General features: G+C 45.7%; 1 protein-coding gene across 6 annotated transcripts in view; it reads left to right on the top strand.

Moving 5' to 3' along the window:
• RBMS1 (RNA binding motif single stranded interacting protein 1) overlaps positions 1-22,327 on the top strand; it is a 210,844-nt gene that overhangs the window by 141,260 nt on the left and 47,257 nt on the right. For 4 of the 6 annotated variants that reach the window (XM_073545720.1, XM_073545719.1, XM_073545722.1 and 1 more), the window contains exons 5-7: positions 13,624-13,781; positions 13,991-14,070; positions 19,653-19,768. In XM_073545720.1, coding sequence (XP_073401821.1) covers positions 13,624-13,781; positions 13,991-14,070; positions 19,653-19,768 — 354 coding nt within the window. The remainder of the gene's footprint in view (positions 1-13,623; positions 13,782-13,990; positions 14,071-19,652; positions 19,769-22,327) is intronic. The other 2 variants (XM_073545721.1, XM_073545725.1) reach the window with 1 other exon arrangement.

The raw sequence follows: 22,327 nt of genomic DNA, 5'->3' as shown, positions 1-22,327 counted from the left end.
TTTTTAGGAGGGAGGGTGGGTTTTTTTTATATATTGTTGGTTTGTTCAGTATAACATTCAGAGTGGCAAGGGTATATAGGTTATATTGGTGCACAGTGCAGAGGAGCAGCTCTAGTCCAGAAGATCAGATGAACATGATTTACCTGCAGATATGTAGTGGTGATGTGCAGGAAGATCATAGCACTTCTATCATGCCTGGCTGGCTTACTGGAGCAGCGGCTACAGGGAGAAAACAAATGTATATTCTCGCTGCAGCCACTTGCTTCCAGTCATTGGGATGGTGCAGGTAGCAGTTAGTCACCACTCACTACACATACTCTTTTGCTTCCTCCGATTCCCAGGAGCTGTGGTATGATCAGACCATGTTCCTGCACGGTCAGACACAGCCATTACACAGTACACAGCAGGGGCACATTTATAAGATTATTTCAGCGTGGGAACGTTTTATTTAAACACATCCAACTGTGGACCGTAACTCTTCTTGGAATAATATTGATTAAAATCAACTTTAGAATTAACTTTGTTCACGGGAAAACCTCTTTAATTTTCTCCCTTTAGCCCCAACTCCAGTAAGCCATCCAGACATGATATAAAAGCTGTTTACTTGCAGATTCTCACTATATCCACAGGTAAATAACTTTTCCGGAGGTGATACTTTTCTTTAAAAACATGTAAAGCTGAAGGAAATGTCTCCTTCAAAATCATTAATTTATGGCAGTGAAGAACCAAACGGCAACGATAAATAAAATTCTTCTTCTCCACAATCTACGGACAGTGTAGTAGCAGAGAATTTCTACCACTTTTCTCCGGCTGTTTTCTCAGATCGCTCCTTTTCACTCCGTTAGAAAACTGTACGTATCTTTATCTCTCTGGTATTGGCAATTGTGTAAAAAAAATAAATCAATAAATAATGTGTGCAAGCAGAAAACATACTGTAGTTGTATTACATTAAAATGTGCAAAATGTGTTTCAGATCTTGTAATTTAGCACAATTTGCATTTACATAAAATTGACTAAACACTAAACTAAAAAAAAATAAGAAGGGAAAACATTCCGTTGTAGAAGGCAATTGAGCAGCATTTTTATTTTTGGGGCAATAAACGATTGTGCAGTTACAGATGAGGATTTATAAAGTTCCATTAGGATATGTTTCCACGGTCAGGAAACACTGTGTGTTTGACGCTGCGTACAGCCGCAGCGTCAAACCCACAGCGTCCAGATGTTACAGCATAGTGGAGAAAGAACAAAAATGGAAAGCGCACATAGGGTGTATTGTCTTGAAGAACCACAATAGCAAGCAAGCCCAATCAGTTAGACTCGCCTGCTGAAGTTGTGTGAGTCACAACAAACTGGGAATCACTCATAAAGGTCCGGTCGTCGCTGGTATCCCACTGGTAGTAAATGAAACAAATCCAAAGTGGAAAAAAGAGCCGGGCTGAATAAACCGCGCTGACCAGAAAAAAACGCACCTTCGGCAGTCCATATAATAAAAAACTTCTTTAATAAGCCTACGCGTTTCGTTGCAAAACCAGCCACTTCATCAGGGCATAAAAACCAATCACAAATTCAGGATATTATTCCCTTTTCTTTTTTGTTCACCCTTCCTTCCCTTATGAAAAATTAATAAAAATTATTTGAAAAACAAATTCAGGATATAAATACAATCACAAACTGTTTCAATACACCTTTCTTTGACATCATTTCCTGTGGAAACACCCATCTATCATATAAAACCATGTATATAAATAAAAAAATGCTTAAATATTGTGATTAAAATCCAATAACATATCTATCAATATCATGGAAATTTTATACACGAAACGCGTAGGCTTATTAAAGAAGTTTTTTATTATATGGACTGCCGAAGGTGCGTTTTTTTCTGGTCAGCGCGGTTTATTCAGCCCGGCTCTTTTTTCCACTTTGGATTTGTTACAGCATAGTGGAGGGGATTTCATGAAACACCAGGTGGCAGACCTGTGTAACCGGACATGCGGTGCGTCTTTCCAGAACGCAGCATGTCTGTTTACAATGCGGCGACGCGCCTTCACCGCACCGTAAATTTCCCATAGACAGTCATTAGATGCGGTAATACCGCTTCTAATGATTAGTCACATGCGTAACTGCGTAAACGCTGCTTACTACACATGTCTACTAATTTAAATACATTTCTTACCTGTCCCGCCCCCGAAAGTCTGCGTCCACTGCAGTTCTCACGATAACGTAGCTTATCGAGAAAACTGCCATGCACGTGACCGGGGGTTATCTCCAGTCACTAGGCTGGTCATGTCATGGTCAGCTGACCGTGAGAACTACAGTGTAGATGATCGGCAGAGATCTCCGGTGGTCATCTACAAAGCTCTGCTATATCCGGATGTCATGCATCCAGATGTAGCAGAGCTGGACTCGTCATGGGACACTCGTGGTTAAATGGACTACGTCGGAACAGGGAGTATTTGTGTTGGTTTGGGTTGTGTTTTTTTTTTTTTTTAAGGAGATCGAGGGCTTCGCTTGGACTTGGGCGTGCAATAAAAATATGGAAATCTGTGTAGTGTTTTATTTCATTAAAATACTTTTTTCTGGCTGTCCTTTTTTTTTTTTTTAACCCTTTAACTATAAGATTAATAATGAATTGGTGTCTTATTGACACCTCTCCATTATTAACCGGGCTTAATGTCACCTTACAATCAAGGGTGACATTAACCCCTTATTACCCCATATGCCACCGCTACATGGCAGTGGGAAGAGAGAGGCTAAGTGCCGGAATTGGCTCATCTTATCTTCGAGATGTGCCATTTCTGGGGCTGCTGAGATCTGGTGTTTGTAGCCAGGGGGGGTCCAATATCCATGGACTCTCTCTAGGCTACGAATATCAGCCCGCAGCTGTCTGCATAGCCTTTCTGGCTAAAAATTCTTATCTTATCTTTTTTTTTTTTTGGGCCCCCCCCCCCCCCCCCCCCAATATTTTAATAGCCAGAAAGGCTAGCTGCGGGCTGATATTCATAGCCTGGGAACCTCCATGGGTATTAACCCCTTCCTGGGCTACAAACATCGGCCACGGCCGTCGGCTTTCCCTCTCAGAAAATTGCGTGGGAGCCCACACCATTTTTAAAAAAAAAAAATTATTAAAAGAAAGGAAAGGACATTACATATTAGGCCGGGGTCAGTCATGCGAGAAACTCGCACGAGTCTCGCATCTCAATACCCTGCACTGCCGCCGGCACTCGGACAGGAGTGTGCAGCTGCTTGTATTTCTATGCAGTCGCACGCTCCGGTCCGAGTGCCGGCGGCAGTGCCCAGGTATTGACACGCGAGACTCGTGCGAGTTTCTCGCATGTCTGACCCCGGACTAACGCAGATTTTGTGTGTGTGTCTTTAATTCTTTATGTAACATTTTTTTATTATGTTTATTACTAAACATCGAGCTTGGTATTAGTTAGGTCCATATATATTTGGACAGACAACATTTTTCAAATTTTGGTTCTAGACATTACCACAATGAATTTTAAACAAAACAATTCAGATGCAGTTGAAGTTCAGACTTTCAGCTTTCATTTGAGGGTATCCACATTAAAATTGGAGGAAGGGTTTAGGAGTTTCAGCTCCTTAACATGTGCCACCCTGTTTTTAAAGGGACCAAAAGTAATTGGACAATTGACTCCAAGGCTATTTCATGGACAGGTGTGGGCAATCCCTTCGTTATGTCATTCTCAATTAAGCAGATAAAAGGCCTGGAGTTGATCTGAGGTGTGGGAAGGGGTTAATACCCATGGAGGTGCCTAGAACCAAAATTAGAAAAATGTTGTCTCTGTCCAAATATATATGGACCTAACTGTATCTATAGATAAATGTCAATAGATAGATCTATCTATCCCATATCTGTCTGTCTGTATTATTCTTCAAAGGAGTCTGTAAAAGAGGAGGTTGAACAAGGAAATTACATCACAATTCTTTTTTTTTTTTTTTTTAAATATATCTTTATTTAGCTTACAAAAACGCATGCAAAAAACGCATCAAAAACGCAGGTGTGGATTTGGTGCAGATTTTCACCTGCGTCTACCTATGCCATTCCTGACCGTGGAAACCTACCCTTAGGGCATTGCCATGTGAACAGCACCTGTTTGGTGCTAAAGGGAGTCCCAACAGGTTGTTTTTGTACAGTCGGTGTACTACAATAGTCTGCCCCCTGAAGGAACGCAGATTTCTTGGCCTCAACTCAAGAGCCGCCCTAGAAGTCCATGAAGCTATTGAGCTTGGCTCAGGAGACCTGTGGCTGTTCCAGAAATCGTGGTTCATATATGGAAGGTGAAACCGGGACATGTGAATGCAAATTTAGAGTTTAGGGCTGTTACCTCAGTAATATTCCACGTTATGCTGCATAGCACAGTGGGGGGTTTTTTGTAGATTTTCATGTTTGTAGAGTATGAGACAGACTTCATATTGTAAAAAAAAAAATCTGTAACAAAGCAGTTGAAGAATTTCAAAATCACCAGCTTCACCAAATGTTCGAATTGTGACAAGTTTGCCATGAGTCACAAGTACTCCGATTGCCCTGAAAGTCGTGTATAGCAATGAGGTCTCCTAGGGCTGAGTCCAACTCTCAAGCTCTAGTATTGTCAGTGCATATATGGTTATAGGTAAAATGATGATATCCATTCTTCACTGCTGTTTCGTCCTTCTATCAGTACAGTATCTCGTGTTTTTTTTTTTTTTTAATTTCCTCTTTTTATTTCTGTTGCTAAAATTGTCTAACTAAGCCGATCCATTCCAAAATCCTTGCTGTGCTGCATTCCCTGCCTTGCCTTTTATACAGCCTATCATAGACTGTTATACTATGTGATGTGATGGTTGCAAGGCATTTTTAGGAAGCCCACCTGGCCGCGCCTGAGTTCATGTGGTCTTTTTTATTTTTATTTTTTTTTTTTCCAGCTGATGCAATCTTTCTGGCTTGTGTAGGATAGCGATTTGGCATCAGTTCTATTTGCAACGTATTGAATCGCGCACCTCTAGCCACAATCGCGGTGTAGACAGCCGCTGGCTGATTCCTCACCTGTTTTTCGAAAGGGGGAAAGGAAATTTGCCCATGTTGGTCCCAGTTGATGAGCAACCCTAAACTAGGATTGTAACCTTAATGGTCGTAAATATTTCTTCTATTATTTAGCAGGATTTGTTTAATTGTTTCAGTAATCTTAGTATCTGTAGTCTTATCATGGTCAGAGATGTATGTTTTCAGTAGAAACTCCCCAAACCTGCTATGTGGTTATTGATCATGTTCACATGCAGGTATGTGTCGTCTAGAAACATCACTTGACTCCTTAAAATAGACATTACTGACATGCTATAGATTCCATGTGATAAAGCCGAGTGGTGACCTGGATGTCTAAGCTGTGAAAAAGCCACAGCGACTAAACAAATCCGAGGCGTTCAAATGACGATCTCTCTAGTGGGAGCGTTTGTTAATCACCCTCCATAAACCAGACACGGCGTAGAAAGCATGGCCCTGATTTGTGGCGACAATAAGTCTTGTGATCAGACAGCTTTTTTTAAAGGAAATCGGTCAGCAGGTTCTTGCTATGTAATCTTAAGAGCAGCATGATGTAGTGGGGCAGAGACCCAGATTCCAGTGATGTATCACTTACTGGGCTGCTTGTTGTAGTTTTGATAGAATCCTTGTGTGTAGCAGTGGTCGGATTGCTGAGCTGTGTAGGACTCCACCCACACCTGAGATTGGCAGCTTCCTATGCACATTGTCAGCAAGCTGCCAATCATTTGTGGTGGCGCGGTTACACAGATGAGCTAGACTGCAGTGCACGTGACACCTAGTCCTGTAGTCCTAGTCTCCTGCTGATAAAACCTATGATTGTGTTGAAACTATAGCAAGATGCTGGGCAAGTGACACATCCCTGGAATCTGGCTCTCTGCACCTATATGATGCTGCTCTCAGATTGCATATCTAAACCTTCTGACAGATTTCCTCTTAAAGAATATGGACGACTTTAAAGTCTTAAAGTCCCTTTTTCTCCTTCGTCTCATTGGGGGACACAGAGACTGTGGGTGTGTGCTTCTGCCGTCTGGAGGCTGACACTAAGTATACAAAAAAAGAGTTAGCTCCTCCTCCGCCGCATACACCCTCGCCCCCAGACCGGGCGTAACTCAGTTTTTGCTTAGTGTCTGATGGAGGCACACGCAGTCTGGAGCTCCAGACTAGGTTTTTTTTTTTTTTTCCTTTCTTTGAAGATAAGACAGGGGCGACGGATCCTATAGAGAGGGTCCGATCTCCCCAAATCATCAACGGGCGACCACGTGTGAGTAGTCCTCCACGTGTTTTCTCTCCCGCACCGAGGGACACATCTGGGACTTTTCCCCAGACAACCATTTTTCTTTTTTATTTTGTAAAGAGGGGCAACGCATCCTGATGAGAGGATTCGATTTCCCCATGAACTACAACGGGCGAGCATGTGTGAGCGATGGGCGATCCCCAACGGACTCCACGTTTTTTGTTCCTCTCCTGCAACGCGGGATTTCAGGTTGGCCCCTTCCACCCCTAGGTAGTGACACCAGGGGTGCAGTTGGAGGCGCAGGTGAGCCAGGGGATCGAAGCATCCACCCCCAGTAGCCTCCCCCTCCCCGCCCAGGGATGGGGTTGAGAGCACCCCAAGAGAGCCCCCCCGGCGGCCAGGCTCACCTTTGTTTGTAGGGTCACCCCCCGGAACGGGACCCTCCAGAATGAGCCGCGGGGCTGTCTGTTCCCCCGCCCGACGGGGTTACTTTCGGGGCCCGACTCTCTCCCCGGTGGAACCCGGTGCGAGTAGTGCCACATGCGGAGTGCGGCAGAAGTCCCGCCGGCGGCCGCGGTCCCCGCGGTATGGGGGGATCCGCAAGGCCGCATGAGGCCTGCCCGCCCCTTCCGGTGGTAGCCGGAAGCCCCGCCCACTGACTTCCGGCAGCCCGGGGGGCGCGGCGGGCGCGCAGTGACCGGGGAGCGCGCGCCCTCCTCCCCCTCCTCGCAGGTCCCCGCCGGAGTACGGCTGAAGCTCCGCCGGCGGCCGCGGTCCCCGCTGTATGGGGAGGGCCGCGAGTTCCGCCTGCCGCTTCCGGTGGGGGCCGGAAGCCCCGTCCACTGACTTCCGGCAGCCCGGGGAGCGCGGCGGGCGCGCACAGTGACCGGAGGCTCCCGCCCCCCTCCCCCTCCTCGCATTTCCTCGCCGGAGTGCGATCGGAAGCCCCGCCGCCTCTCTCCAAAGTGCACCGCAGTGCCCCCGGCGAGTAACGGCACGTGAAGCAGCTCGTCCACGTTTCAGAGTTTTCGCTGCGGCCAGAGCACCCCGTGGAAGAGGTGGGACGTTACCGGTGGGTGAGTGCAACCCCGTTTCGAGTGCCGCACTGGTTGTCAAGGAAGGGGTTACCCTCCTCCTCCTACCCTACCCTGCAATATGTCTGGCAAAGGGAAAGCTCACTCTTTCCTATACGCTGTTTGCGTTTCCTGTGGGGTCAGGCTGCCTAAGGCGCAGCCGGATAAATTTTGCGAAGCCTGTGAGTCGGAGCGAGCCCAGGAGCCCCCCATTGTTGCAGAGCCCAGGGGTCAGGACCCCCCAGAATGGGCAGTGTCTTTATCGCATTCTATGATGTCCCTTACGAAGGCAATTGAGTCCCTTCGAGGCCCGGGCAGGGTCAAGGATGGTGGTCTGCCAGCGGAAGACAGCTCGTCCACGTCTCAGGACCCTTCGTCCGTTAGGGGCCGCTCCAGCACCAGACAAGCTCATGGTAAGAGAGCTCGTTCTCCGTCGGCCGGGCCCTCTGGGGAGTCGGCGGCGATTTTTAGGGCATCTCGTTCCCTGTCGCCAAGCTCAGGAAGCGATCAGGATGAGGGCGAGGAGGAGGAGGAGGAAGCCTGGAATCCAGAAAGCCTGGGATACCAGGACTCGGTGGACAGCCTCATTGAGGCGGTCAACCAGACTTTAGAGATCGAGGATGATGTGTCCACGGCCTCAGGTCACAAGGTCTCCTTCAAGAAAACCAGGCGTCCGCATAGAAGGTTTGCCACACATCCGGAGTTCGAGGAGCTAGTCCAGAAACATAGGAAACACCCGGATAAGCGCTTTGCAATGCAAAAGGCGCTGCAAGCAAAGTATCCGTTTCCTCCTGAACTCCATAAAGGGTGGGTGGAGTCGCCAGTAGTGGACCCACCGGTGTCACGTTTAGCATCAAGATCGCTATTGTCGATACCCAGCGGTTCTTCTATTAAGGACCCAACTGATCGCCTCATAGAGGGGCTTGCCCGCTCAGTGTATGAGGCAGCAGGGTCGGCTCTGGCCCCCTCCTTTGCGGCTACCTGGGTGGCTAAGGCCATGGTTTCATGGGCAGACACTCTGCATAGGGCCCTCCAAGACAGGGATCTGCCCGCGGAAATCTTGGAGGTGACAAATCAGATATCAGGAGCGAGTGATTATCTCGTCGGCGCCGCTCTGGATGCGGCCGAGTGTTCTGCTGTGGCAGCAGCAAATGCGATCGCCGTAAGGCGAGCATTATGGCTGAGATTATGGAAAGCGGATTCTATCTCTAAAAAATCCTTGACCTCATTGCCTTTTCAAGGCAATCGGTTGTTCGGTGAAAAGCTTGATAAGCTTATCTCAGAAGCCACAGGGGGGAAGAGTAGTTTTCTACCGCAGCAGAAAAGTTGGCCGGCATTCAGGCAGACGCAGAGGCGTTTTCGGCCCTTTCGTAGCTCCTGGAGGTGGACTTCGGCCAGGGCATCCACCTCCGCAAATGATGGTCAGATTAGAGAAAGGCAAGTTTCTTACAGGGCCAATCCGCTGGGTAGAGGCCGAGGCCGTTTGCCCAGAGCGAGGGGGGCCAGATCACAAAAGCCTCCAGCAAAATGACTCGAGGCACTTCGTACCTACGGACGACAGAGTGGGCGGACGCCTACTAAGGTTCAGCCACGTTTGGGTCGCAGTGGCACGCGACGCTTGGGTGGCAGAACTGATATCGTCCGGGTACAAGATAGAGTTTGTCGGACTCCCGCCACGGCGTTTCTTCCGTTCCCGGCTCTCCGGAACAGAATCGCAGGCGGAAGGTCTGTTGCAGGCTATAATGACGCTACAGCGCAACGGGGTCATTGTCCCAGTGCCGAAAAGCGAAGAGACGCAAGGTTTTTACTCCAACCTGTTTTCAGTCCCCAAAAAGGACGGGACAGTAAGGCCAGTACTGGATTTAAAGATCCTGAACAAGTTTATCAGGGTCAGGCGATTCCGGATGGAATCCCTCCGTTCGGTCATTTCAGCCATGGATCCAGGGGAATTCCTGGCCTCGATCGATGTGCAGGATGCATATCTACACATCCCGATTTTTCCTCCACACCAGAGGTTCCTGCGTTTTGCGATCGGAGGGCGACATTTCCAATTTGTTGCTCTGCCCTTCGGTCTGGCCACTGCCCCCAGAGTCTTTACAAAGATAATGGCGGTGGTTATGGCCATCCTGCATGCTCGGGGCATAACGGTACTACCCTACCTGGACGACCTTTTGGTAAAGGGGCCGTCGTTTCAGGCGTGCCAGGAGAATGTCGGTATCACTCTGGATACCCTGGCCCGCCTAGGTTGGCTGATCAATCGGAACAAGTCGTCCTTGGTTCCGGCTCAGAGAATCGTATTTCTAGGCATGGTTTTCGACACCTCCCAGGGGCTGGTGATCCTCCCTCAGGACAAGGCGCAAAGGATCAAACAGGGGGTACGGAACCTTCTTCAGCCGGGCTCCAGATCCATCCGGTACGGCATGAGTGTGTTGGGCAGAATGGTGGCGGCGATGGAGGCAATCCCGTTTGCCCAGTTCCATCTCCGTCCGCTTCAACATGCGCTCTTGTCAGCATGGGACCGAAGGCTGCTTTCCCTCAATCATCGGTGCAGTTTGTCTCCACCGGTCCGACGGTCACTCCAGTGGTGGACTCGCGACTCGTCTCTGGTTCAGGGGAAACCCTTTCCCCCGGAACAGTGGTTGGTGGTGACGACCGATGCAAGCCTGCAGGGTTGGGGAGCAGTTTTCCAGAGTCACACAGCCCAGGGGCGGTGGTCCTTTCGGGAGGTAATTCTCCCGATCAACATTCTGGAGATACGGGCAATACGATTGGCCCTGCAACATTTTCAGCGTTGGCTGACAAACCGGCCGGTGCGCGTTCAGTCGGACAATGCTACAGCGGTAGCGTATGTGAACCATCAGGGGGGCACGCGCAGCCAGGCAGCCATGCGCGAGGTCGGGCTGGTACTGCGTTGGGCCGAGAAAAACCACGTGGTAATTTCAGCGGTGCACATTCCGGGAATCGAAAACTGGGCGGCGGATTTTCTCAGCCGACAGGGGGTCGCGGCAGGGGAGTGGTCCCTGCACCCCGAGGTTTTTCAACAGATCTGCCAACGGTGGGGGACACCAGACGTGGACCTTATGGCATCCAGAGAGAACGCCAAGATTCAAAGGTTCGTCGCTCGATCCCTCGACCCGCAGGCAATCGCAGCAGACGCTCTGGTGCTTCCGTGGAGCCAGTTTCGGCTCCCGTACTTGTTCCCCCCGCTACCTCTGCTTCCAAGAGTCATCAAAAAGATAAGGAGAGAGAAGGTTCCAGCAATTCTGCTGGCCCCAGACTGGCCTCGGCGGGCCTGGTATGCAGATCTGGTTCAACTAGTGGTGGACGTACCCTGGCGTCTCCCAGATCGGCCGGACTTACTGTCCCAGGGGCCGATCTGCCATCCGAACTTAGGGGCCCTGTGTTTGACGGCGTGGCCATTGAATCTTGGCTGTTAACACAGGCAGGATTCAGGCGCGATGTGGTGGCCACGATGGTGAGTGCCCGAAAGCCTTCCTCGGCGAAGGTATATCATCGGACTTGGGAAGTGTTTTTCCGTTGGTGTAGGGATCGCGGAGTGGCTCCTCTGGTTTTTTTCGATCCCCAACGTACTGGCTTTTCTGCAGGCAGGGCTGGACGCGGGATTGGCTCCAAGTTCGCTCAGAACGCAAGTCTCGGCCCTGTCGGTGCTTTTCCAACGAAAGGTCGCTTCGATCTGGCAGGTTAGGACGTTTATGCAAGGGGTCGCACATTTAGTACCCCCCTATAAGGCACCGATGGAATCATGGGACCTGAACTTAGTGCTCAGGGCCCTTCAGGAGCCTCCCTTCGAACCGTTACAAGAAGTCTCCTTACCTTACCTGTCCAGGAAGGTCGTTTTTCTGGTAGCGATAACATCTATTAGGCGGGTTTCGGAGCTGGCGGCTTTATCTTGTAAATCGCCGTTCCTGACTTTTTATAAGGATAAAGTAGTTTTAAGGCCAGCTCCCCCCTTCTTGCCGAAGGTTGTCTCTGCATTCCATATCAACGAAGACATTGTCTTACCCTCGTTTTGCCCGGCACCGGTGCATAGGGTAGAAAAGGCATTGCACACCCTGGATCTGGTAAGAGCCCTTAGGAGGTATGTGACAAGGACAGCGCCATTCCGCCAGACAGACTCTCTATTCGTGATTCCAGAAGGGCGGCGGAAGGGACTCGCTGCGTCCAGAGCGACTTTGGCCAGATGGGTTCGTCTGACAGTCCAAGAATCATATCAAATCAGTGGCACGCCGGTTCCGGCAGGGATCAAGGCACACTCGGCTCGAGCAGTGGGTGCCTCATGGGCACTGCGACACCAGGCTTCAGCGGAACAGGTGTGCAAAGCGGCTACCTGGTCCAGTTTGCATACATTTGTCAAACATTATAACGTACATACCCAGGCATCCTCGGATGCAAGCCTGGGAAGAAAGATTCTCCAGGCAGCAGTTGCGCACCTCTAATCAGGGGCGCAAAATAGCATGGATTGGGTGAGCTAAGATCCCGCCCAGGGACTGCTTTAGAACGTCCCACAGTCTCTGTGTCCCCCAATGAGACGAAGGAGAAACATGGATTTTTGTGAGTACTCACCGTAAAATCCTTTTCTCCGAGACGCTCATTGGGGGACACAGCACCCACCCTATTAGCCAGTTGGCATCTGTTTATTTTGAATTATACAAATCCTTATGTAAGGATCAGGGTGGTCCCTTTTTCAGACGTATAATTTCTTGCCTGAGTTTAAGGCGCGTTCTCCTACTGCTTATGCACTAAACTGAGTTACGCCCGGTCTGGGGGCGAGGGTGTATGCGGCGGAGGAGGAGCTAACTCTTTTTTTGTATACTTAGTGTCAGCCTCCAGACGGCAGAAGCACTCACCCACAGTCTCTGTGTCCCCCAATGAGCGTCTCGGAGAAAAGGATTTTACGGTGAGTACTCACAAAAATCCATGTTTTTAAAAAAAAAAAATTGCAATTGGTTTTCATTAAAATTGCATCTTCGTATTCTTCTCCTTTATTATTTCCGGCAGAATACATTGCTGACTGCTCAGCAGTTAACTGAGAATTTGTCTGCGAGCTTGTTCTGTTGGAGCGTTTGTAACTTTTTTTTTTTTTTTTTTTTCCTTTGCGCTCTTCTTAGCTCATTTACAACCACATGAAGGTTGAGATCACCGTTGATGTGGTCTTGGGTCATAAATCAGCTCAGTGTTAGACAAAACGAGCTCACTGATGGATTCTTAGTTATGTCATTCTGCATCAGCAATATGCAAAGAAACAAAGGCTTATAAAGCGGCACGGTGGCTCAGTGGTTAGCACTGCAGCCTTGCAGAGCTGGGGTCCTGGGTTTAATTCCCACCAAGGACATCTGCAAGGAGTTTGTATATTCTCCCCGTGTTTGCGTGGGTTTCCTCCCACATTCCAAAGATAGGGATTCTAGATTGTGAGCCCCAATGGGGACAGTGCCAAGAATGTCTGTAAAGTGTTGTGGAATTAGTAGCGATATAAATCAGTAAAATAATAAGGGTGAGTGCACACAGTGCGGAATCATCTGCGGATTTTTCCGCACAGATTTGCAGGTAAAGTGACCTGCGGATTTTCCTGCGGTTTGGACAATGGAACAGGTGTCAAACCGCTGCGGAATCCGCAGAAAGAATGGACATGCTGTGTATTTAAAACCACAGCAAATCCGCGTTGAAAAATCCGCAGCATGTGCAATGCGGTTTTTAAATCCCATTGATTTTCATTGTACTGTACATTGCCTGAGGATCTGCAACGGATCCAGCAAAATCCGCACCGTGTGCACATAGCCTAAAAGCTAAATGCTTGCAGAATGTTTAATGAAGCAATTATTTTTTACCAAAAATAATTGAATTGAAAAAATGCTCCCGAAAGTACCCACATCTTTTTTAAGGTGTCGTACACATTAGACAGACCTAGAATGACCAACTAATATGTATGGTGGCACTGGGAGAAAGAAGGGTCAAGCTGTTGTATTTTAATGAAGTCAATCCTTTATTTTGGAGTGAAGTAGGCCAACCCCTGAGGTGCTTGGTAGCAGCCTAAAACATGACGAAGAAGTTCTGTACAATCCATATGATCCACAAATTTGTGACAGGTTCTCATTATGCGCTATAGAATTACATCCTGAAAACATGAAGTCCTTTTTTATTTTTTTTTCCTTCTTTTTCTTTTATTTTTTTTTTCCTAAGTGGCTCAATTTTTTGATATTTTGTTTTATTCTGAAATCTATTCTAAATCTTTTTTGTTTGTTTTTTTATTGGTTTAGCAACAAGAGCAGGACCCAACAAACCTGTATATATCCAACTTGCCTCTATCGATGGATGAGCAAGAGCTTGAAAATATGTTGAAGCCGTTTGGACAGGTTATATCTACAAGGATACTCCGTGATTCCAGCGGTACCAGTCGTGGGGTTGGATTTGCAAGGTGAGACTTGGCAAATTGTGACATAAGCAATTACATAAAAATCAAATACTGGAAAAAAATATACACAGATTCCAATTTCTGGAATGAGCAGTTGTCTGTGTATTTAGCTGCAGCTACATTTGAGTTGTATGTGATAAGATCACTTTTTTTCTTTCCACCCCCTTCACTTTCAAAACTTGATATTAGTTTTGCTATTTCTCTAATTTTAGGATGGAATCGACTGAGAAATGTGAAGCAGTCATCAATCATTTTAACGGAAAGTTTATTAAGACGCTTCCTGGTGTATCAGGTTTGTAGTGTTCATCAATGATAATATGTTGAAGGCGTTAAGAGAACATGCAAATTCTCTGAACTCAACCAAATTTGTGCAAAATCCATTTATTTATTTATTTTTTAATTTATTTATTTATTTTTTTGATGAGCCGTCCCTTTAAAATAGAATCATGCCGATAGATTTGGTTTGTAGGTACCTGTAGGAATATGCTGTTGGTAGCATTAATGTATAGATCTGAGGAATGAAGTGCTCTTAAAATGATTACACTTTCAAAGGAATCTTTTAGAGCAAAAAATAAAAAAAATGTCAAGAAATGTTTCCATAGTAACAGACTACAAACAATCTCTGTGTAGTCTGATGTGCAGGATTGCCCATATATTGCACTTTTTCCTACAGACTTCTATTGATAGCCTGAGAAAACTGCATGTATAAAAAAAAAAAATCGCATTTTTCAGCTCAGAATTGCACTTTTTCGGTCTTTTTTAAAAAAAAAAAATGCATAAAAAGGTAATAACCAGAGTGAATTTCTACTCTGTATTTTGGTGAGGACACCTTCAAAAAAATGCAGTTTTCTACGTGGCCTAGAGTATTTATTTTTTATTCTATTGGGATTTTTTTGTTTACACATTTAGTATTTATTTATTTTTTTTTTATGCCATCATCAGGAATGATTGAATCATGTATTTCTCAAGTCTGTGAATCAGGAGGATGAGTGATTTAGAAATAAATGTAATTATATATGATTCACCACTGATACATCAATAGGCACACCTTCCAGATACAGCACCCGAGCTGCCGGTAATTATAGCATATGCTGGGGGGGAAAAGATTTATGAGCTGCTTGCAGGTAAAAAAAAAAAAAAAGTGAACCTTTCATTACATGACTTATGGATTTGATAGCATCACTGTTGGCGTTACACTGTCATCCTGATAAGGGGTAATTTATATCCGAATTATCGCATCACAGTGTCTCATGGTTTAATTCCGGTTGAGCATTTTCATATCTGCCTCTCATGACGGGTAGTTTCATACTGAGGCGTGTTGGCTCTATAAAAGTTTTATACAGTTACTTTTATAGCCTTTTGGTGTGGTGTAGCTGTTAGTAATTGCATATAAAATTCAACATTAAGGACGATTGTGCAGAATAAAATACTAAAGTTGCGTTTAATTAAAAGGACGTGAAACTTAAAGGGTCTGCCCTGAAGGCTATGGATCACTTTTGAAATGGGGGTAAAAAATGATTTTTACTTGCTAGTGGTTACCTTTTCGGTTAATAAAATTGCATTAACGCCAACCATACACATTACATTGAAAGGTCGTTGCACGAACAATGCTTTCGCCGATCATTCTGCTGACGGCCATCTTTGCCATTTCTCCCATACTAAGGAGCAGTCATACGGCCAAGCGGTACTGATTACCGAGAGTGCCAGCGCCAGACATCTTTTTTTAATCTCCTGGAGAACAAAGCTATTGGCAGATCGATATTGGACCTGCCTGATCGACGTTTTTCATGACGATCCGTGGTCCGCGGCCCCCATACGCATTAAACTGCTGGCCGAACCCGTCAGCATCAGCGGGTTCAGCCAGCGTTATTTTAATGTGTATGGGGGTTTCAGTTAGCAACTTTCGTTCCTCTTACTTTGCATCCTGGTCTAAATTTCAGATTTTTCTATGGTAGGATTGTCTCTCTCAGTAATGTAGGCGGGATGTGACATCTGTGTGTATCAAGGGGGCTGCTGTCTTCACTTGCTTTCCTGTTTCAGCACATCTCCAGTACTACACTATTTTTTTCTTTATAGCATTTTTTTTGCCATGTGAGATACTTTCTCCCCGTTCCACTGCAGACTTGTGTACCCCTGTTCCCTACTTGTTGCTCTCCTTCCCTTTTCTCAGGGTTAGAGATAGCAGAGAGATGTCAGAAAAAAGAGCAGATGCTCTGATAGGTTTATAATAACCTTTTTGCAGCTCATTTAGCGAGATAAAGGAATTGCAGACACTCTTCAGCTGCAAAATGGTGGAATTTTTTTTTATGTTATTATACAAAATAGGAAAAATGTTTAGCACATGCAAATACTAGATTTTGTTTTATGGTTTGCTCACAAGGGCAGAAATGTCTCATTTCTGTGTCTTAATCAGATGTATGGAACAAATTGTCTCTTGTGAGTCGTATAATACTTTATTTCGATGTTCACTTTTTTTTTTTTAACAAATGTACAAAGCAGCTGACAGTAACCGGCCATACTGACATTTTCTAAATATGAACAGAATTTTTCTTCTATTCTGGACTTTATATTTGTGTATGCTCATGTAAATTGGCATAACCATGCCCTGTTGCAGTCAGGTTCACTAGACAATCCATAAAAATTAAATGCGTGACGTTTTAAGGCCTTCTTACTCACTAGCTGAAAGTTGGCTTAACTCGCTGATTTCAGTGGGGCCCACTGAACATCTGATGTGCACGGGGGCCTCCTGACTTTCCTCATGACGGATGTCATATGAAAGAATGACCAGTCAGTGGAAACTTGACTGCCAATCCTTCAGGAAAGATAAGCCGCTATCAGGTGTCCAGTAGCTTTCCTCACCTGATGAAGATAGTGTTATGCTATCGAAATGCGTTGTGGAGATCGAACGGTTAATTAAGGTTTGTTAACCAGATTGCTTTCCCTATAATTATCCCAGCGCTCCACAGACAGCTACAACCTTTTCTCCTTCATTATTTCATGTGTATGGTATTAGTAAAGGTCCACTTACCGAAATCTGTGGTGAGGTGGATGTCCATGCCGAACAGTGACATTAAAGAAGTAATAATGAGAAAGTTTTTTTTTTATAAAGTTTGACAAACAATCTGTTAGGAAAAAGCAAACCCTGAAATTATTGAAGACCCTGGTCCCCATAATAAGACACCAGCCATCTAAACTCTTGCAGACCCCAAATCAGACTCCTAAACTTAGACTCCGTATACGAACCCTAAACTAATTCAGACCTCTACAATGAAATTCCATCCAAGATCAGACCCTGTAATTAATTTATACAGGTGACCGGAATTTGTATGCTTGACTGCTCTTGAGGCTGACGACAAAGTGTTGGAATCTTATTTGTCAGGCTATGGTGGTGGATTTGCTCCTAATGGCAATCCTGCCATCATAGACTTATTGACGTAGACACTTCCCCTCCTATGTTTCTTCCATAATGGCAGTTCTGTGGGATCTGGATTTTGGACCGCTGCTCATCATTTGAGGGCCACTTTCTGTAGTATCCTAATCCACCTGCAAAGTGCAGGCAGGTTGAGCCATCTATAATTCCATACCATAGATGAAACCTAGAGACAGGACCCAGCCTGGGTTGTGCCTAGTGTTGGCCCGAACCTGAGCAGAACTTTCTTTCCAGAAAGAGCTGAATTGTTGGCAAATGTAGGGCTGTGGAATTAGCTGAAATGTGGAAAGGATAAGGAAAACTGTCCATAAGCCCTTTTTAATCCTTTTTGTCCGGTTCCTCCACACACAAAAACCCTTAGCTGTCTTCCACTACCGCCCTATACAGTAGCTTTTAATAACCACTGTCCATTGTTATGGCCTCCTCTGATCTTTGTAAATTGGACCATATATTCCAATTTTGCTTCGTAATACTCATATGCTTCCCTGAAGACACCATATTTATTCCCAGCTGCCCCTCTTTCCAATAAGAGCGAGCTCTGACTGAGCAGCCATTAGGAACATATTGTTAATAAGATTGCCGTGCGTCTTTGTTTCCGTCATATCTAGCAGAGCTTTAATTATGAAGCCGTATCCGAGCCAGGATGTAGACATCGTCTCTTCCAGCCCTTTGTTAGAAAATGAGCTTGCTTCAGGCTGCGGTATATTCAGAGACTGATCTGAGAGGGGATAAAATGGAATAATAAGTCTAGTTGAGCCGCCGTGTGCTCCCCTTGGTGCAACGCTCAGCAGGTATACTGGGATCGTTTCTATAGATGCCAGCTAAAGGGACACCCGGGCTCGGGGCCGCAAGCTTTAAATTGGCCCCAAAGAGAACTGTTTTGCTTTTAACTTGTCTGCAACACCATAATGTCCCTGTAACGGCAAAGTTTTAACATTTTGATGTGACTCCTTTTATTTTTCACCCTTCGGAATGATTAGCGTATTAGTTTCTGTTGTTGATTTGCAAGATGCGACATATTATGAAATGTGTTTTTTTTATTTTTTTTTGCCTATCGGTTGCAGGATGTGTCCTAACCTGTTCACGGGCTGCAAAATGACAGATGTGTTAATTGACTATGTAAAAATTTTCAGGCTGATGTCAAGGAAAGAGTCTGAGTGTAAACATTAAATGAAGTATGGGGATGGCTGACTCCAGGTTCTCACAAATGAGGTGTCTTGCTGGCTGTTGTACTGCTGGCGCCAGGAGGCACTCAGCCCCTGGCCCCTCACACCAACCACTCTCCATATGCTTCTGCACAATTGTGCATTTCACAGTCAAATGGCCTCATAATACTGTTGCCTTTTTCAAATGAAGGCTCCAAAGATATGCCAGATCAGTGTTCCTCAACTCCAGTCCTCAAGAGCCACCAACAGGTCATGTTTTCAAGATATCCTTAGCATTGCACAGATGATAGTATTGCACAGGTGATGGAATTAATGCTTGGGCAGGTGATGAGATTATCGCCTGTGCAATACTAAGGAAATCCTGAAAACATGACCTCTTGGTGGGGCTTGAGGACTGGAGGGGAGAAATGCTGTGCTAGATGCTGTTTATGGATCTTAACGATTGATGGAGAAATGGCCACTACACTGTAGTTGGAGCTGTGGTGTTCTCTCTTCTGGACGCAGCATGTGTGGCCAGAGCGAGACTTGTTCATTGGTGGAGATGGCGGGCATCAGACCCCCACCGATCTGATATTGATGGCCAAACGATGCCTTCATTCAACAGACAGCCATCTCTCCCATACACCGGAGCGTTTTTTCATGCTGGGCTCTTCTCTGAGAAAGCCGCCGACAGACATCCCTTATTTACAGGAGAACAAAGCGATCCGCAGTCTGAAATCGTACATGCCCGATCAACATCTTCCCCAATGATAATTTGGCCGGCACACCCCCCTATACATTAGCGTGTCAGCTGAACCCGGATTCGGCACCCATTAGTCTTTTTATATTGATAGACTCTCCTTTAAGACCCCCATGCAAAGTCCTGGCCAACCCCTTTAACATACTGTGCAGATCAGTTGACTCATGACTAGTCCAATGTAGAGTATCAAAGTGGATGTGAGCATAGTGGATCATGGTATATTTCCATTTTGTTACAGATATTCTTGCGCAGTTTTGTTGTTTCTAAATCTAGTGCCGGAGCTGTCAATCATTGTTGCCCCATAGATGTAGCCGAACTGTAGAGAGAGTTGCTTTTACAGAAGTAGCAGAATACGGTAATTAACTCTAGATCTGACTTTTTATAAACTTTGATACAACTACTGCCGACCACTAGAAGTGACCAATGGTGACCATTCTCCATGCTGAGCAGTCCTCCGTGCCTTCTTACTAAGGAAACTACCCGATCAATGAATTGACTCTTATTTTCTACCCTTTTGGGTTTTTTTTGTTTTTCTGCAGCCCCCACAGAAGCCCTGCTCTGTAAGTTTGCCGATGGAGGACAGAAGAAGAGACAGACCCAGAACAAATACGTCCAGAATGGAAGAGCCTGGCCGAGAGAGGGCGAGGTGAGACTTGTAAGTCTTTCCATAAAATTTCAGGGTGGGGGCATGAATGAGTAGCTTAAAAAACATGAGTCACATAAGACTTCTTGGCTTGGAGCAGGCATGGCTTGGGTGTGTGTAACAGGTCGGTGCCCTCCTTTCTGCAGCTGCTCACTCCTGGGGCTTGCTTGTGCTTTGCTTTCGTGCTCATCCCTGACCTTCTCACACCAGTGCAGCTTGAAACCTGCAAACCAGAGATATACTATCTACCATGAGTTCGAACAGATTCTTTATATGCAAAAAGATGCACATGTGTTATGCTCCTGAAATTCTATTATTCTTCATTGGTGCAAGCTCTGAATGGCAACCCCCCCAGTTGAGGGGTGTTGATGTAGTGTTGCTCAAATCCAATGTGCACTTTTGCAGTCCTTGTATAGAAACTAAGGCTAAGTTCACACTGGGCTTTTTTGCAGCCTTTTTTTATGCTAATTTTCAGCTACAGTACCAGCAAAGTCTTAAGAGATTTCAGAAATCTCATGCGCACACAGTTTTTTTTTTTTTTTTTTATCATCAGGATTTTGTGGTTGCATTTTTTTTTTTTTGTTTTTTTATTTAGACACCGACCATGTCACTTTTTTCAGCATTTTTTTCACCACCCATTTAAGTCAATGGGTAAAGCACGCTGAAAAAATGCACTGAAAACACAGGTATCAGGTTTTGCTGTTTTTTTGTTTTTGTTTTTGTTTTTTTGTTTTGGTGCCAAAACCTGATTTTATGCAATGGGATTTTTTTTTTCAACACTAATCTTTATCAGCATGTACAAGAGTCAAATCTAGCATGCCAAAACTGCAGCAAAAAAACGAAAGGAAAACGTGTTGGGTTTTTTTCTGCACCTTTTTTCCTTGCCAGGTTTTGCTGCAGAAAAAATCCGCTGAAAAAGGCACCTAGCGTGAACTTGCCCTATATCAGCAATTTCCTGATTACCAAGGATTCAACTGCTGGGACACAGTCATCCTGAGAACTGGGTTTCCGTCCTGTCTGTATAGAGCGGAGGTCGAGCATACGCAGCGCTCTTATTTCCGGCAGTCCCATGCACTCCTCTATAATTTCCTTGTTCTCTGAACCCAGAGCCCTTGTTTTTAGAATCGCTGGGGTTTCCAGCAGCTGGACCTCTCCTTTTTTCAATTGTGGGAATACTCCTGATAGCCAAAATGCTAGAATATTTTTTCAATCAGCCTTTATCACAAGAAGGACAGAAGACTGCCCCTATGAATGAACTTTACTTGTGGTGTTCGCAGTCCAATAGTTCCCTGAGGAGGCAGATAACTTGGAATAACAAGGCTGTAGGCTTAAGGTTCCCATAGACATTAGACTTAAATCTGCTAAACCTGCAGCTATTGACTGGTTTGGTCAGCGATCTAATGCGTATAGGGGCGCGCCAGCCAACTGATGGTCGGGAGAGATGATCTTGCATGTCTGATTTCGGACGGCCGATCGCATTATTCTCCCTGAGAATAAGCCACAGTTGGCCGGAGATGGCTGTAGGCCAAAGCATCATTCTTCCAACAATCGTCTTGTGTGTATGACCGACTTTGGGCTACTCGCAAGACTTGTTTCTAGTATACCTCCATGGAGACGCATAATTCTGCGTAGGAGCTGTAGGCACAAAACTATAAACTCTCTTAGGCTATGTGCACACAGTGCGTATCCTCCCGCTGATTTTTCTGCGCGAATTTTACAAAATCCGCAGGTCAAATTACCTGCATTTTTCCTGCGGATTTCTTCCTTTTTTTGCGGTTTTACTGCCGTTTTTGTGCGGTTTTCCCCTGCGGTTTTCCACCTGCGGATTTGTAGAATGGAGCAGGTGGAAAACTGCAGCAAAACCCCACAAAAGAAGTGACATGCTGCTTTTTTTCCTGCGCAAAAACCGCGCGGAAAAATCCGCAGCATGTGCACAGCGTTTTTTTTTTTTACATTGGCTATAATGGTACTGTACATCACCTGCAGTTCTGCTGCGGCTCTGCAGTAGAAACCGCACCGTGTGCACAGACCCTTATATTTACACGATTTGCAACTTGCTTTCCATTTAGGATGTAATGGGACAATAATAGAAACAGTTGGAAAAGTGGACATATCCATATATTTGCCATTACATTTTCAACCACCTTACTAAACTTTTGTGCTCGTTTGTGACTGTGTCATTTTAGGACAACTTTTTGGCTATGTGCACACGGTTTTCTTGTTTTTGGAGCAGAACCTCCACGGTTTTGAGGCGGATTTGGAGAATTTCCGCTCAGTGTCCGCCCCAAAACCGCCTCAAAAAATTGTGTGCACTTTAGCTGTTTAATTATAAAATGCGTTGGGAATAACCTATATTCAGCAAGTTAGCGAGAAGTAGGAGACAAACAAGAGGTTGACCGCAGAGGTGGTGGTCATAGACACGCATAGGTCTGCATAGGAGCTGTCCAAAACAGGCAAGGTGCCATATTTGTAATGTTACTTTATCACTTCTTATAATGTACAAAAGCAATATGATTATGTGGACTTAGCCTTTTAATTAAGAAATAGACTTAATAAATTGATCATATTTGC

Source organism: Dendrobates tinctorius, unplaced genomic scaffold (assembly GCF_039654945.1).
Source record: "Dendrobates tinctorius isolate UK_male_01 unplaced genomic scaffold, ASM3965494v1 ptg000143l, whole genome shotgun sequence".
Taxonomy (NCBI): domain Eukaryota; kingdom Metazoa; phylum Chordata; class Amphibia; order Anura; family Dendrobatidae; genus Dendrobates; species Dendrobates tinctorius.
The sequence above is the reverse complement of the archived record's forward strand: the minus strand, read 5'-3'. Positions and strand labels throughout refer to the sequence as shown.